This window comes from Mugil cephalus, chromosome 19 (assembly GCF_022458985.1).
Source record: "Mugil cephalus isolate CIBA_MC_2020 chromosome 19, CIBA_Mcephalus_1.1, whole genome shotgun sequence".
Classification (NCBI taxonomy): Eukaryota; Metazoa; Chordata; class Actinopteri; order Mugiliformes; family Mugilidae; genus Mugil; species Mugil cephalus.
In genome coordinates, this window is record NC_061788.1 from 12,975,515 (window position 1) to 12,989,806 (window position 14,292).

The 14,292-nt window shown below is 44.1% G+C and overlaps 1 protein-coding gene across 5 annotated transcripts in view; it reads right to left on the reverse strand.

The window, feature by feature from the left end:
* LOC124996289 (spermatid perinuclear RNA binding protein) overlaps positions 1–14,292 on the reverse strand; it is a 77,124-nt gene that overhangs the window by 12,764 nt on the left and 50,068 nt on the right. For all 5 annotated transcript variants that reach the window (XM_047569126.1, XM_047569124.1, XM_047569125.1 and 2 more), the window contains exons 6-16: positions 13,371–13,653; positions 9,635–9,771; positions 8,801–8,896; positions 7,865–7,976; positions 6,374–6,471; positions 4,321–4,426; positions 3,368–3,451; positions 2,749–2,957; positions 1,319–1,471; positions 863–997; positions 142–282 (exon numbers count right to left, since the gene is read on the reverse strand). In XM_047569126.1, the coding sequence (XP_047425082.1) occupies positions 142–282; positions 863–997; positions 1,319–1,471; positions 2,749–2,957; positions 3,368–3,451; positions 4,321–4,426; positions 6,374–6,471; positions 7,865–7,976; positions 8,801–8,896; positions 9,635–9,771; positions 13,371–13,653 (1,554 nt within the window). The remainder of the gene's footprint in view (positions 1–141; positions 283–862; positions 998–1,318; positions 1,472–2,748; positions 2,958–3,367; positions 3,452–4,320; positions 4,427–6,373; positions 6,472–7,864; positions 7,977–8,800; positions 8,897–9,634; positions 9,772–13,370; positions 13,654–14,292) is intronic.

The window sequence follows — 14,292 nt, forward strand, 5'->3', positions numbered from 1 at the left end:
TTTAGAGAGGTGGTCAGAAAATGGGTTAAACGACAATCATTATCTGGCTCTAAAATGAAATACGATAGAGTGATTTGATGGTCCGTTGAGGTCTCAGCCCTGTTTGTTTAGTATGCGCTATAAAGTGCGCATATCCCTCACCTGAGGCAATATCTTCTTCTTCTTGTTTGCAGCTGCGTTGGGACCAGAGAAGAGCTTTTCCAGAGCTGCTAGAGCGGCGCTGGCCTTTGCTACCTTTTTGTTGGGGCCTGCCCCACGAAACTTCTGCCCATCAACCTCCACCTGACATGTGAACACAAACAAAACGTTAAATATAGATTAAAAGGTGTTTTATGACGACAGTTAGCCAAAAGGAAGGCTCTTGATTTTAGGCATCTAGTGATGCTCCACAACATATTTTTTTATCGGATTATTGTTCATTTTTTAGAATTTCAATTCTGTCAAAGTCAAAATAATGTTGCTCTGTATTTATCAGTCCTCAGTAACTCAGCCAGCAAGCCTTGCTGAACAAGACAGCTTGTTTAGTGGTGCCCTGCTGTCACGCAGGCCTGCTAATCAATCAGCAGAGCGATGGAGCAGCCAGGCATGTCGGGAAACAGCACACTCCACAGAGAGCAGCCCTGCCTCAGGAACCAGGCTGACTAATTGACTCTACCAGGTGACCAGCCTGTTTCTAAGTCTACATCTGAGACACTGAATGTGTCTCCCCCTGGTTAAAGTGTATGGTCAAATGGACATGTGAAATTAAAACACTTTTCTTCATTATTTTGCTCATATGTCATCGCTCCTATGATCCCAGACACATGTTTGTGCGTGTGCATGCGTGTGTGTGTGTGTTTGCCCGCAGACGTGCAGCTCTCACCTCCATGACAAAGCGTTTGTCGTGGCTGCCTCCGCTTTCAGAGATGAGCTCGTATTTGAGGCCTCGTCTCTTCTCGTTTAGCTCCATGACGGGATTCTTTCCGCTCGCCGTCAGTATGGGACCCTGAGTTCGCACCTGGGGCGTGAAAAGTTACGAAAGTTGTTTCATCTTAAAGCACAATCATTGCTTCATTAGATAACACACAGTGGATAGTAAACCTGGAACATGCAAAAAAAAAAAAAAAAAAAAAAAAAAAAAAGAACCGCCAGAGGCCTGAAATAGGATTAATCAAGCATGACATCGATCAAGACTTAACTGAGCTTGCTCACATTTCATGGTCTTAAATCGCACTGACTTACGCTTCAGAAGCTTAATGCGCAATCAAAGCTTTTCAAACTTAAAACCATTTGATCCGAACGTATGTATTTGTTCGGTGACGTTTTTCTGAGTCCCCACCTCCAGCGTGTTGGAACTGTCTGAGGAGTGTGTCGGGTTATTGCTTGTGTGCGAGGACGTTTCGCTCTTCCCCTCGCCGTCCGACTTCTCGTCTGAACTCATGGGATCCAGGTCTGAGTCGAAACCTGTCGGGTAGCCCATTGCCTGGAGAACCTTGAGAGGGAAGACGACAAAAAGTGAGGATGCTTCACGGTTCAGCAGTCACATGCTAACATTAGGAAATTTGTACATATAGTAATATAATGCCTTTGTACATCATTATTGTATACTTATTGTTTACTACGCAGCAGTGCGACATTCTAGCTAGCTAACCAGATAACGCCAGATACATTTTGTGATATGAAAATCATTTCATATAAACAAATACATTAATGACCCCCAGGGGTTCTGCGGAGGTACTGCAGGGGGGGATCGCAAAATCTTTGGTTGATTAGACATTTTTATACAGATTTTTTTTTTAATTTACCCCCACAAATTGAACTTTCTTTAAATACATATTAACATGAATCCAATATATTTTAGTAAAGGATTAATGGAGGCAGAAGACATCAACATCTTCAGATATCTGTATGTTTATGTCAGTTATGTCAGGTATGTTTATCTAATATTTTAATGGAAAGTGATAATAATAATGTATACTTATAAATAGCACTAGGTCGAGTTTAATATGGAACACATATAGAAGGTAGGGGGTCCCTACTTAATCTCTCCCATCAGTTTGGAGTCCTTGGCCTGAAAAATGCTGAAGAGCCCTGTTTTTTCAGTGAGACAGCTTTGTTTTGAGGCAGAAAGCTACCCAGGTAATAAGAGTCAAGTAGCATGTTAATGACTTGAAATCTCTTTAAGAAGCGGTAACAAACACTGCATGCGGCAAAGTCTTATTTAATTCACACAATGTTTCAATAAAAGTATCACAATAGAAAAGCAGCAGGGAGTCGCATGACACTACTGTAAGTCCTTGACAGCAGAGTGCTTTAGAACAATATCCAGGAAGAGGACAAAGGGAGAGCGACAAGTCTTTGACCCAAATAGGTGATTGTGTTGCAGCTGCTGAACCAGCCACTACAGTGAGAGTGTTTGTGAGAGAGAACAGGCGACGGAGGGAGACTGAGGGAGAGAAAGATCAAAAGGTGAAGGAAAGAAAGTGAAGAGAAGGAGAATAGGAAAGAGGGAGCGATAGGGAGAAAGAGCCTTTTATGGGAATGGAGCGGATAGTGGATTATCCCAGCTCTGTGCTCTGGAGAGCCTCTTTGTTCACAACCACTTTGGGATTACACGGATTTGCCCACCTCCATCTTTCCTCTCACACAGACACACAACACACAAACACACACCAACAGGCACACACAGATGAAATCAGGTTAGGTCTGAAATGATGTATTACTCTTAAGTTAGTTGCACGTACACAGGGCACCCTTCCCTTGTCTTACCTTGACGGCGACGTGGAGCTTGGCGGTCTTCTTGGAGGATCCAGACGCTTCGTAAATGGTTCCGTCCAGGTCGACGGACATGGTGAAGACCGGAGCGTGAACCGGCCCCGACTGGGACAGCAGGCGGTACTGCAGCCCCGGTCGGATCTGGTTCAACCGCATCAGGGCGTTCATTGGCTGATTGGAGTCTATGGCTTTACTATCCAGGACTAGGGCAAAACACAGAGAGATAACGAAAAAGAGAGCAAATTAGGGTTAGATTTAACCATGTTTCGTAGGATGTACCGGACATACTGTAGAGAATAAAACATAGTTTCTACTGATTTTCAGCACACCAAACAGTCGTTTTCATAATTAGAATAGCTGCCTTCAATGTTGTGTCTGCTTAAATAGCTCTTTTTCTTGTTTTTCACTATCTAAAAATGCATCCATTAGCGGTTCATCTTCAGAGCTGGGATGGCTGGGTGGCCTACGAATATGTTAGAAATCAATACTGCTGATATGCCTCTAAGTGGCGAAGGGATAAAAGAAGACAAAGAAAAGCACAGGAAAAAGATTGTCTATTTGCCCAACATAACTGGGCTCAGTGACCATAAAAACTACAAAAAGAAAAACACACCTTTCCTCAGATTCCTCTTCATTTTCTTGATGAGGTCCTTGTCATCCATCCCTCCATCCTCATATGGCCTCTTCAGACCTAAGCCTGAAGGGGAGAGAGAGGCGGACTTAGCGATGGATCAATAAGTGCACGAGATGTTTACGTTGATGCACACAAAGGGGCTTGTGTATGACAGAAACACAGGGAGGAAATGTTGCGGAAAAACGATACACGAGAATCAGCACAGGGTGGATGAACTCTGAGTTAAAATAAACGGAAGTGACAGGCGGGCAGTCAGTCTTCAAAGGGGAACATATAAGCTTCTTCCCTACGTGCACCTTGATCTGTAAACGCTCTGGCAATTTTCCATGCGGCCATCATGATCTACCAAAAGGCCTCAGTCGATTTTTCGATGTAAGTCACTCTGGAAACGTGCCAGCGTTAGATCTTATGAGATTTCCTTAAGCCTCTCTCGTAAGTAAGCAAAAGCGGAAACATTCCTACATAAAGAATTATTTCACCTTCGTGTCCTCTGTACGACGTTAAAGACAGCGATACTAATGCTGAGAAAAGAAAATACAATAAACTTGTCTCGTTTTTTTAAAGGTTCTTTTCTGTTGCGTAATACGCCGGCCTTATTGACGAAGCTGCCAGTGGTGGTGTGCAGGAAGAAGAAAAAAAAACACCTAATACACAGAGAAAGGTCATGTCAAGTGTGAAACGATTTGACAAGCTCTTATCCGACCCAGAAAGTGTAACTGAACCCAGGCATGTTGTAGTGTCGATGTGAGAAAAAGGGGCAGAGATACCAACAGGGATGACGCCAGACAGATTAGCGAAGTGAAAAATGAATGTCTACAGCCTGAAAAGAGATAATCAGATACACGGAGACACAGACTGAAATGAAAGACGCGCGGAAGACAGACAGACACCGGCTAAGACAAGGGATCAGAGGACATGAAGGTAAGACGCACCGTCTTTGTCGGACCACGGATACTTCTGCGACGCTTTGTTTGAGGGGAGGGGCTCCATCTCTAACACCTTGTAGATCTGTCCGAACGCCATGAGCCTGAGAGCATGCTGTTGAATTCAGAGGGAAAAAGAAAGTCAAGCATATGAATCAAAGACAGATCTGATATTAAAACATATCCTTTGATTACTACTAAATATCAAAGAGGTTTAGCATTCCACAGCAACAGCAACAGTAATATAAATTACTACTCTTTTCAATTTTAATGTATTTTTACAAGTGAAGAGCGCCTTTAAGACAAGTACACTCAATTATGTGTGTAAAATTGGTGTAATAAGCCTTTATCCTTAATAAAGAGTAAATATTATCCTTTAACGCATAGGTTTTCAACAGGGGGTCTGCAACCCCTAGGGGGTCGGCAAGGGTAGTGCAAGGGGGTCGCCAAAATCTTTGGGTGATTAGACATTTTTCATATTTTTTTTTTTTTTTCCCAGTTTTCCCCAACAAATTTTAATCCATCATATTTTAGTGAAGGGATAAATTGAGGTCATCTTTCAGTCTGCACTTCATTTATTCAGCGACACAGGAGCTGTCTCAACAGCGCACCGTTTCACACAAAGCGCCAGACTCGACCTGTCAATCTAAGCCTCCTATACACAGTAGGCCCCGCCCCTTTTGCTGCTGAGCCAATCAAGAGGCTGCATATTACATGCTGACTCTATTCAGCCAAAATATTTTGGTGATCCACTGTTCCTACCTCATTTATCTACGTTTAAAGGTAAAGGTTATGGCAGCTGTGCGGCCACTGTATTGTTGCACATGTTTGAAATTTGAACCTGTTTTATCTGAATGGCTTAATATTGAATGCAAAATGATAATAATGATGTACATTTAATATAGAACACATATAGTAGGTTGGGGGTCCCTAATTAATCTCTCCATCAGTTTGGGGATCTCTAGCCTGAAGAACGTTGAAGACCCATGCTTTAACGTTTAATTCTCGTAATAAACACACAGTGAGAAATGAAGCCATTTCATTCATGCTTAAACTGTCATGAGTTACTTCAAATCAGTTCTGTGCTGTTTAATCCATATATCTGAGACAGATTATGTTAGCGTATGTAGCGTTTTATGCCTCTTGGCCAGTTTTAGCCACCTGCGACCCTCTAGGATAAGTAGCGCTGGATAATGGATAGAGTTTTTATTAAATTAGAGGTGAAGCTGCAGCACTAGAGCAGGACAGGGATGCGGCTTTAAACTAAAACATCCATGCGTGACAGCCGTCTTTGCAAATGTGAGAAAACCCCATCCAGAGGCAGAAGCACGTGGCAAACTTGTACATTTACTGTGCAGGTAAATAAATACACAAGGCAATAAAAGTACACAAAACAACTTCTGTGTTTCATTTCCAATGTAACTTTAATCAGTAGATATGAAGATTTATATTTACTTTGACTTATCAGTCTTAATCTGCATAGGCAAACAGATAACCAAATGGCCCACAGTGGCTCCGCTAATATAAATCCATTAGGGAGGTAGAGTGTCTCAGATATTCATGACGGCCGGTGTAGCTCATTGACAGAACAGCTCCGTCTCTCCTATCTGCTCTTGTATCTGCTCCAATACAATTATCCCCATTGACATTCCAGCCTCGTTCAGGCTGCCTTCAAAGGAAATGGACGGCAGGATTCACTAAGCCGTGCGGCTCCGACTCTGCCCTGCTCAGTCAAGTGTGTGTGTGTGTGTGTATGAGTGTGCGTGTGTGAAGAAGGACGTGACAGCGTATGCACACACATACTGTCCTCAGGGTGTCAGGGATGGATTTATGGCTCGCAACGGCAACAGTTTCCCACACCAATCATTTAAATGCAGCACCACACGGCTCATCCTGAAGACAGTCGTGCGTGCGTGTGTGCGTATGCAGATGCTTGGGGTGGTGCTGAGGTCTTCCTGTCTGGTAATAGGCCTGTTGCTTACTAACTCCTCCACACTGACAGATCAGGGTAAGTAGGGCGGATAACAACACTGTCTTCAAGCTACACTGTGCGTGTGTGTACCTGTGCGCTGTAGGTAATGGCCTCAGCCTGCTGGTCGGTCATGTCGGCTAGCGTGTTCGTTGGCTCTTTCTCACATGGGTCGTGTAAACCTGGACCACCTGGGGAAAGCAACAGAACAAAAAAAGAAGTCACTTGTTGTCACCTTAAGTCCTGACACTGCGGCACCACTTAATTGGGTTTCGCTGTCTTGACAGCAGCGACATGGGGGAAATCCTTACCGAGATAAATCTAATCTTCAACATGTAATTGCACCTCATTTGTATTAAATTTGAATACTGTAGGTGAATAAATATTCTCCTGACGGCGTAGCATACATTTCTCCCTGTGAATTAATCATGAGCCGTTTTTATTTGCATTTTGCTGAACTGTGCTATTTAAATCTACTCAGTCCTTAAGCTCAAGTCTGGGAGGACATGGCTGGCTTTTCCATACAATACAACATTTGTGTTTGTATTTATCAAAATTAAGTATTAACCCTTTGAGATCTCAACATCCACCTGCACATAAAAAAAGCTTGCCGTATTTGAATTACCGTAACTCGCTGATGGACAACATTCAATTTGTGGCTGAACACTGGGAAGCTGCGCTTTTTAGGTAACAAAATCTGCCATTACGCTAATGATGGCGCACTGCTGCAGGCTGGAGAGACTGGGAAGCCCAAGGAAGAGAGAGTTGTTTAGAGGAATTTGTCACAAAGGTGTTCCAGTTGAAAGCACAACTTCCCAGCCACACTTTGAATATTGTCAATAGCGCAAACCACTGTGAGTTACGGTAATTCAAATACCGCATGCTTTAACGGATTGCTGGTGAATGAGTTAGAAAAACAATTCACCACCATGTATAGCTGTCATGAATAGTTAAATAAACTATTGAGATTAAAAAAAAAAAAAACAACATTTTTTGTACCAGGCCGTAAACATGTTTAATATTGCTGTAAAGTTGGGCTTTTTAACATGGGGGTCTATGGGGATTTACTCCCTTTTGAAACAGCACGTAGGGAGCGACGGTAACTCTACTTGAACAAACTGCCCGAAATGAGTTGCCATAGACGTTCAGAGTCATTCTGGGCTAATTGCGTCAATTTTTTTTTTAGATTAATTAGATTATTACATTAGATAAATTAGATTAATCAGATTAATCATGATGATGGATTAATCTGTGTTTCTTTTTGACAGCCCCAAATATTAGTAAAATGAAAATCTGCTTTATGCCAAGATGTTTTCCCCAAGGATGCACATGCTCATTAAGATGCTCTCTTAATGACGACGAGCCTCAGACAGCTGCGCTCTGCTGGGTCACCGATAATGCTGCGACCTCTCTTACAGAAGCAGTTCAAAAATGTGCAAAGCAGAGCCGTGATGAATCTGCTCATCTGAGCAGGCGGAGCATGTGCCACAGCTCTGCTCACCGGGGATGCCAAGAATTTGCACGTAAACACGCGCGGCAATTGTTGACTCGGACTATGTTCATGCAGAAGTCGTGCCAGCATACCTGGTAGCAGTATGCCTGAGGCCAGACACTCCATTACTCGACGCAGCGCTTCTCCTGCCCCGAGAGGTCTGTTGCAGGTGGCGATGGCCTTCTCACAGATGAGCTCTAACGGCTGAGAGACACAGTAAACACAGATGAGCATGTAACAATAAAGAAACTGAATATTTACCCTTTTTACATAGTCTTACTTAAGTGAAATTCATGCTAATGTAATGCTAATAATAGTATCGGAGCCTGGCTTATGAATTCAATTATTATAATATTTATATATTTGCATTATTATGAACTGGGAGTCTGGGGCAGCATTTGTAGGAAAAGGGCTGTATTAAGATGATACCGGCATAATCAGATATCTGGATAAAAATGCAAAATTCTGAACTGTCATCAGACGATAGCCGAGGGGTTCAAACTCTGTCAGCATTACATTTAATTGCATCATTGTAAAATGTACTGCTAAGACGTCTTTATCGGTGAGCTTAGCGCTGCAGCAAGACTTCTTTTGTCATTTTTACCAGCAGGTCACTTTGAAATGTTTCAGGGAGTAATGGAGCAAGGAAGACAAGAGCAGCCACAGTGAGTTGTTAGATGAAGAGCTGCAGGCGACAAGCTGCACACCTCGGTGAGTTAACAAGCCGCTTTCACTGCTCTCTGCTGCTCACAGACTCGTGCCGCGTGAAGAATGAAATCGGACCGCAGTTGCTCAACGAATGATCGTGAAAAGGGCAATTATTTCCCGATTTAAAAAAAAAAAAAAAAAAGTTGTTTCTTTGCGGACACCAGTAGCTACACGTGTTTCCAAATCAACAGTATTGAGTACAGACTGACAGATATTCAAAAACAAACAATGTTTTTTGTCCTAAATTAAAAAAAGTCTCAACACTTCCCATTCATTTGAAAGGATTAAGACAAACACAGGCGACTTAGCTAAAGACTCACCCATCCCTTGAGGGGCTCCCAGACTGAGTGTCTATTGCACATGTCTCTTAGTATCCTGAGAACGATAACGCAGGACTTGAGTCCGTTCACTCGAGCCTGAGAGACGGATGGAGAGGGGTGAAGAGGGAGAGACGGAGGGAGGCGAGTGGGAAGATTAAACAGAGAGAAGAAGGAAGGAAACAAATTGAGCACAAGGGGAGTGGTATTTGAGCAGATACAAACAGATAACGGCCTACTTTACACCACAAAGCCACAAGTCATGATAAAGTGATTCTAAAACTCTGCATGGGCTCCCCACACACAGGCAACAGTCTGCGATACGTTTACAAGTCTAAACATTGTATTTAGTTCACTAAAAATCTGCATTTATTTATTTATTTTGTATGAATTAGATTCCTCTCTGTCTGTAAGGTAAGTGAGTCGGGAGATGGATGGGGAAGGGTATGGGAGGAGAATCAAGGGAAAGCATTGACATACTGTACAGAGCAGGCAGGTTCACATAATAGCCAAAAAGAAAAACAAGTGTCAACCATTGCTTTTGCAGCCTTGTGATGCCTCTAACACTCACAGTTCACACACAGCGGATCGCTCAAGAGCACGTGTAGCTAAAAGTATGATTTGTAATTTACAGTATAGGATTACGTGTTGAGTTAATTATCAGATATACATTCTAATTTATGTTTGTGGAAATGTATCAATTTGAATTTCTGGGTTTGACAAGTCTAAAGTGATTTAAGCACCACTGTGTTAGACGACAGTGAGTGTCCCTGCAGGGTGGATCGTCAGGCTACAAGAAGCATAGGGCACGAAGACAGGAAGTGAGTGGGTGCCGACCTGGAACCACTTGGCGTGTCGCAGCGCTGCCAGGGCCAACAGACATCTGTGTCTATCCAGCACCTCCCCCTCCTCCTCCTCCTCCTCCTCCTCCTCCTCCTCCTCAGCCTCCACTCTCTGCGCAGCAGCACCCAACACTGCCACAAAACAATGACAACCCAATATAGAGAACGTAAAACACACACACACGCGTCACATCCGACTGTGTGTGTCTGAGTGTTGTGTGCGCGTGGATGCATGTGGACACGCTCGAAGGCGGGCGTGAAAACATACACACACACACACACACACACACACGTACAGGCATGGATATTTTTGGTACATACAAGGATGCTTTTCATGCCATAAAGTTCCTCTCTCCGCGTGGAGACGGCTCTCCGCAGTTCACAGATCTGCGATGAATCCTGATCGTGGCTTCTTAAACAGCGTGTCACTTTCATCGCGTTGTCATGGATTCAACGACTCACAGGCGTGTTGAAAATAACACACGCTATTTAACAGTACTTTAGGAGTTACTGACAAATCAGTGAAAAGGGAGAGCAACCGGGGTCTCAACGGGAGAGGCAACTTTGTGGGATGGAGAGCCCCCCCACAGACATACACCACACAAATACCCAAGGAGTGTTTGATTTACTGTGAGTGGGCTCTGTCGGGGCACATCCAGTCATTTCCTTGTGCCCAGAAAGGTAAATCAATCTCTCCTTTACGTATTTGAAGAGGATTCTATTTATTTTGATCCGGTCTGCGCCAGGCGGGAGTCAAAATAGGACTTTTTTTTTTTTTTTTTGCTTTTCTTCTTGATTACTTAAGGTGCACTTGATTTCACAGGCTCACAGAGAAATGGTGCGGAGAAAGCAATTTAACAACCTGTCTAGGCAAACACAGAATCAAGCGCTCCCAAAGTACAACTAAAAAGAAAATAAAGAAAATAAAGAAATAAATCTAAGGTAGTTTGACTGAAAACAAAACGGGAGGGATCAAGGCGGGGTTTAGTCAGAGCATTGTGGCCGGTAAAGAAGGAGCATTCTTACACTTTCGTATGCGAGCGTTTGATTCATGCAGCCCAACGCACCCGGCTGGTTGAGTCGCTACGCTACGAGTCGCTCTGCTACTTGAGAATAAGCAAAAAAAGTGTACAATGTGCGAGGCAAGCAGAATCAAACGCAGGTGTGTATGAATGAGTGCTGTTACATGGGGTTTGCAAAGAGGGTTTATTATGTGCGGGAGCTACAGGAGGTAAAATAAACCACACTAAACAGTCCTTTGGGGGGTCTATGAAAACACAACAAGGTAAATATTTTCCTCATCACTCTCCCGTAAAGAAGGAAAACCTTCCCTCATGAGGTGTTAACTTGAAATCTGTAATTTGGAGCAGGACCTCCAGTTCACTTGCAGTGACATGCAGCTCTTCTGTCTGTCTATATAGCGTGGAGGGGTGTGCCCGTCTGTTTCTGTGCGACGTATAATGATGTATCCTGATGTCTGTCGGAGAGATCCCAGCTGCGTCTGGGACCGCTTAACTGCTAGCGGATCATTACAGTCTTTCTCTTCTCGCTTGTCCTCCCACTGCTCTCTCAAACACTTAGATGGACGCTCCCTCACTCAGCACGTCTGCCGCCTCGTCCCTTGCTCTCGTTTAAAAAGAAGAAAAGTAAAGTCCGCTTTGCTGCCGGGCCTCCCCTGATTTACAGTCAAAGGACACTCCCTGCCTCTGTGACCGCACAAAGCTAGTGAGCTGCATCGGCGCATGAAGAGCACGCATGCGTGCAATACGAACACGTGCGCGACCTGTATCGTTTCAAATATTAGACTCCAGCTCAAACACAGTCGCCGCAACTTAAAAGGCGACATGAAAAAAAATATCAATTTAAATCAATATATTGATAACCCGACATGAAATCACAAGGCATTATTGACCCGGCTAACAGCATTCAAATACTGCACACATGCAAACACAGATGGCTTTTTGATTCCTAACGTCCACGTGTTTCATGTTGTCACTGCGTGTGTGTGTGTCTTTTAGCAATAGTTTAACAGGGCCACGCTGCTAACAACGCTCCGACGAGCAAAAGGCAGCCGCAGACTTAACGGAGCTAAAGAGGAGGCAGTGACATCGGACGGCGGCGCTGGCATTTGTGCCCGCCGATGTACGTGTTAATGTGAAAAAGTATTAGACGGTGCCTTTTAAAATACGACCCCCACAAATCTGAGCAATTAGATCCCCAGACTGACAGGCATGTTCATACGTCAGGCACAAAATACGGCTGTGCGTGCTTGCGGATGTGCGATGGAGTGGACATGTGTGTGTTTGTGTGTGCCGTTCCTGCTGGGTCAGAGAGAAAATATGAGCGCCCCCCCCAATCCCCGTCTTGCTGAGGCATGTGGAATGATGTACGGCGAACCTCCGTGCTATCTCTCATCGCTCTCTGAGACCTGAGTGTCTAGTTGGACGGGAGCCACAGGATGGATGGGCAGCTTGCTACTGCTCGGTTATTGATTTCGCCGGCCTGTTGGCCTTGCTTCCCCATCCCACCTCCCACAACTAATTATAACCAGTTCCTGCTATCCAGGCAAACAGGGGATCAGGGGATAGACTGTTAGCAGACCGAGCCTCAGACGGCTCCTCTGCGTTTGGGGCTCCGGCGCTCATTCTTTACCAATTTGCTCTTTTGACTAGATTGAGCCTGAGTGGCATCCATTTATGTTAATTTATTCATTGCTTTTACACAGGTATATCTGGTGCGCATCTCCTGCCTTTATTAACGTAGAGGCTGGTGGTCTGCTGATCCCACTCCTCCTGGCTCGGTGACATCCTGCTGCAGCCTTGCGACTTCACGGCTGAAAAATTGATTGCATTCACATCCTCCACAAAGCATCCCGGACCTCACTATTTTTTTTTTTTTTCACCGACAGAGTTGGGAGTTTCAAACTGTGCCACCGGCTAATATTAACTGACCGGGAACACACACACACGCTCGGCACACTGGAGAGCTGTGCTGACACTAAACTGACAGAGAGCAGCCTTCGTCCTGCATGTTTTTAGTAACATAATTGACCAATTGTGTTTTTAGAAACGCTGGGATGTTATGGGCTGCCTGGAGCATTTGGATTTTCCTCGCGACAGGTTCATTTGCCAAATCTCTATATAAATTTAATCCTAGAGACACATCACGGTTAAAATTAGTCCAAATTCGCAGCATATTTACTAATAAGTCTGTAGCTCTCACACCAACTCGGTTTTGGCTTTGTTTCACTGGCTACTTTAAAATCGCCAAGAGGTTTGCTTCCAACACACACCAGCAAGATCCCTTATTGGTCCACTGGGCCTCTCAGGAGTTTCTCTAGTTACCCTACTCAAAATTCAACACTTGTGGAGACTAAGCATTTTTTCCTGGCTCCTTGATTATGGAACAGCCTCTCTCTGAGGGTTAGAACATTGTTAATGCATCCTTGCTTTGATTTGCCTTGACACATGTTATATTTCTGATTGGGTCCGCAGTATTTTCTTTGTGCAAGTGCTTTGTCATCTTTAGCAGCTGTAAGCACTTTATAAAGGTAGTTTTGAGTCAAGTTTGACTCGTCTCACAGGTAGCACTGCCTGTCTGTGTCACCATCATTTAACGGTGAGAAAAAGTAACTGTTGTGCTCTGTAATAACATTCAATTTCATTGTGAGATTGAACTGGTTGTGTCTGTACTAGGGTGCGGCCAGAGAAATCAAAAATCAACGTTCCTACCTGGGCCGTTCTCTGTTTCCTGCTCCTCTTGTTCTTCCTCCACTTCCTCCCCCACCTCCCCCGCTTCCTCCCCGTTCTCCAGCTCCTCCAGCTCCTCCTCCTCCCCCTCCTCCTCCGCCTCCTCCGCTTCCTCCGCCACTTCTTCCTCCTCGTCCTCGTCTTCCCTCATGGCCGGTGAGGTGAGGGTGATCTTCAGTGTGAGTTTAGGCTGTGTTGTTGTTTGTACCAAGATGGCCGCCTCGGGCGGGGAGCTCGTGACCTCGTATTTCTCTTCCGTCAGCTTCTGTCATGTGCCAACAGACATAACTGGATGGTCAGAGGCCGAGGTCGCAGCGTGACTCGGTGCAGATGAAGGAGATAAATACATGAGGGAAATCTACCGGCATCGAGCATGGCACGAAAAAAATACTAAGCCAAAAATGTGCGTGATATAAAAGATAATCAGATAAGCCTTTTAGGTACTTTAAATCCTGTTATGTCTACACAGGGCCATGCTAGGCTCTGTACAGCTGTACAGAAAGCTCAGACCTTTAATAGATATCAGTGCAGACAAAGGAAAGAAAATTAAGGCTTTCAATTCTTTTTTTTTTTCTTTTTCAGATAAATGTATCTGTTGAAGACAAAGGGAGAAAAGATCAGTTGAAAGCCGGCTATTACGAATTTAACCGACACAGTAATGATCATGCGTTTATGTGTCTACCACTATCTGTCTGTCCGTCTATCCATTAGTGAGACTGTCTGCTTGTATACGCACTGTTAATCATTCTGCATACACAGTACATACATGTACAAATTAACATTGGAACACACTTTAACTTTAACATATAAAAAAAAAACAAAAAACATATGAAGCCATGAATACTGGATAAGTGGATGCAAATTAAAACAAAACATAAACCATGGCCCTGAGGAAGCATTCGGT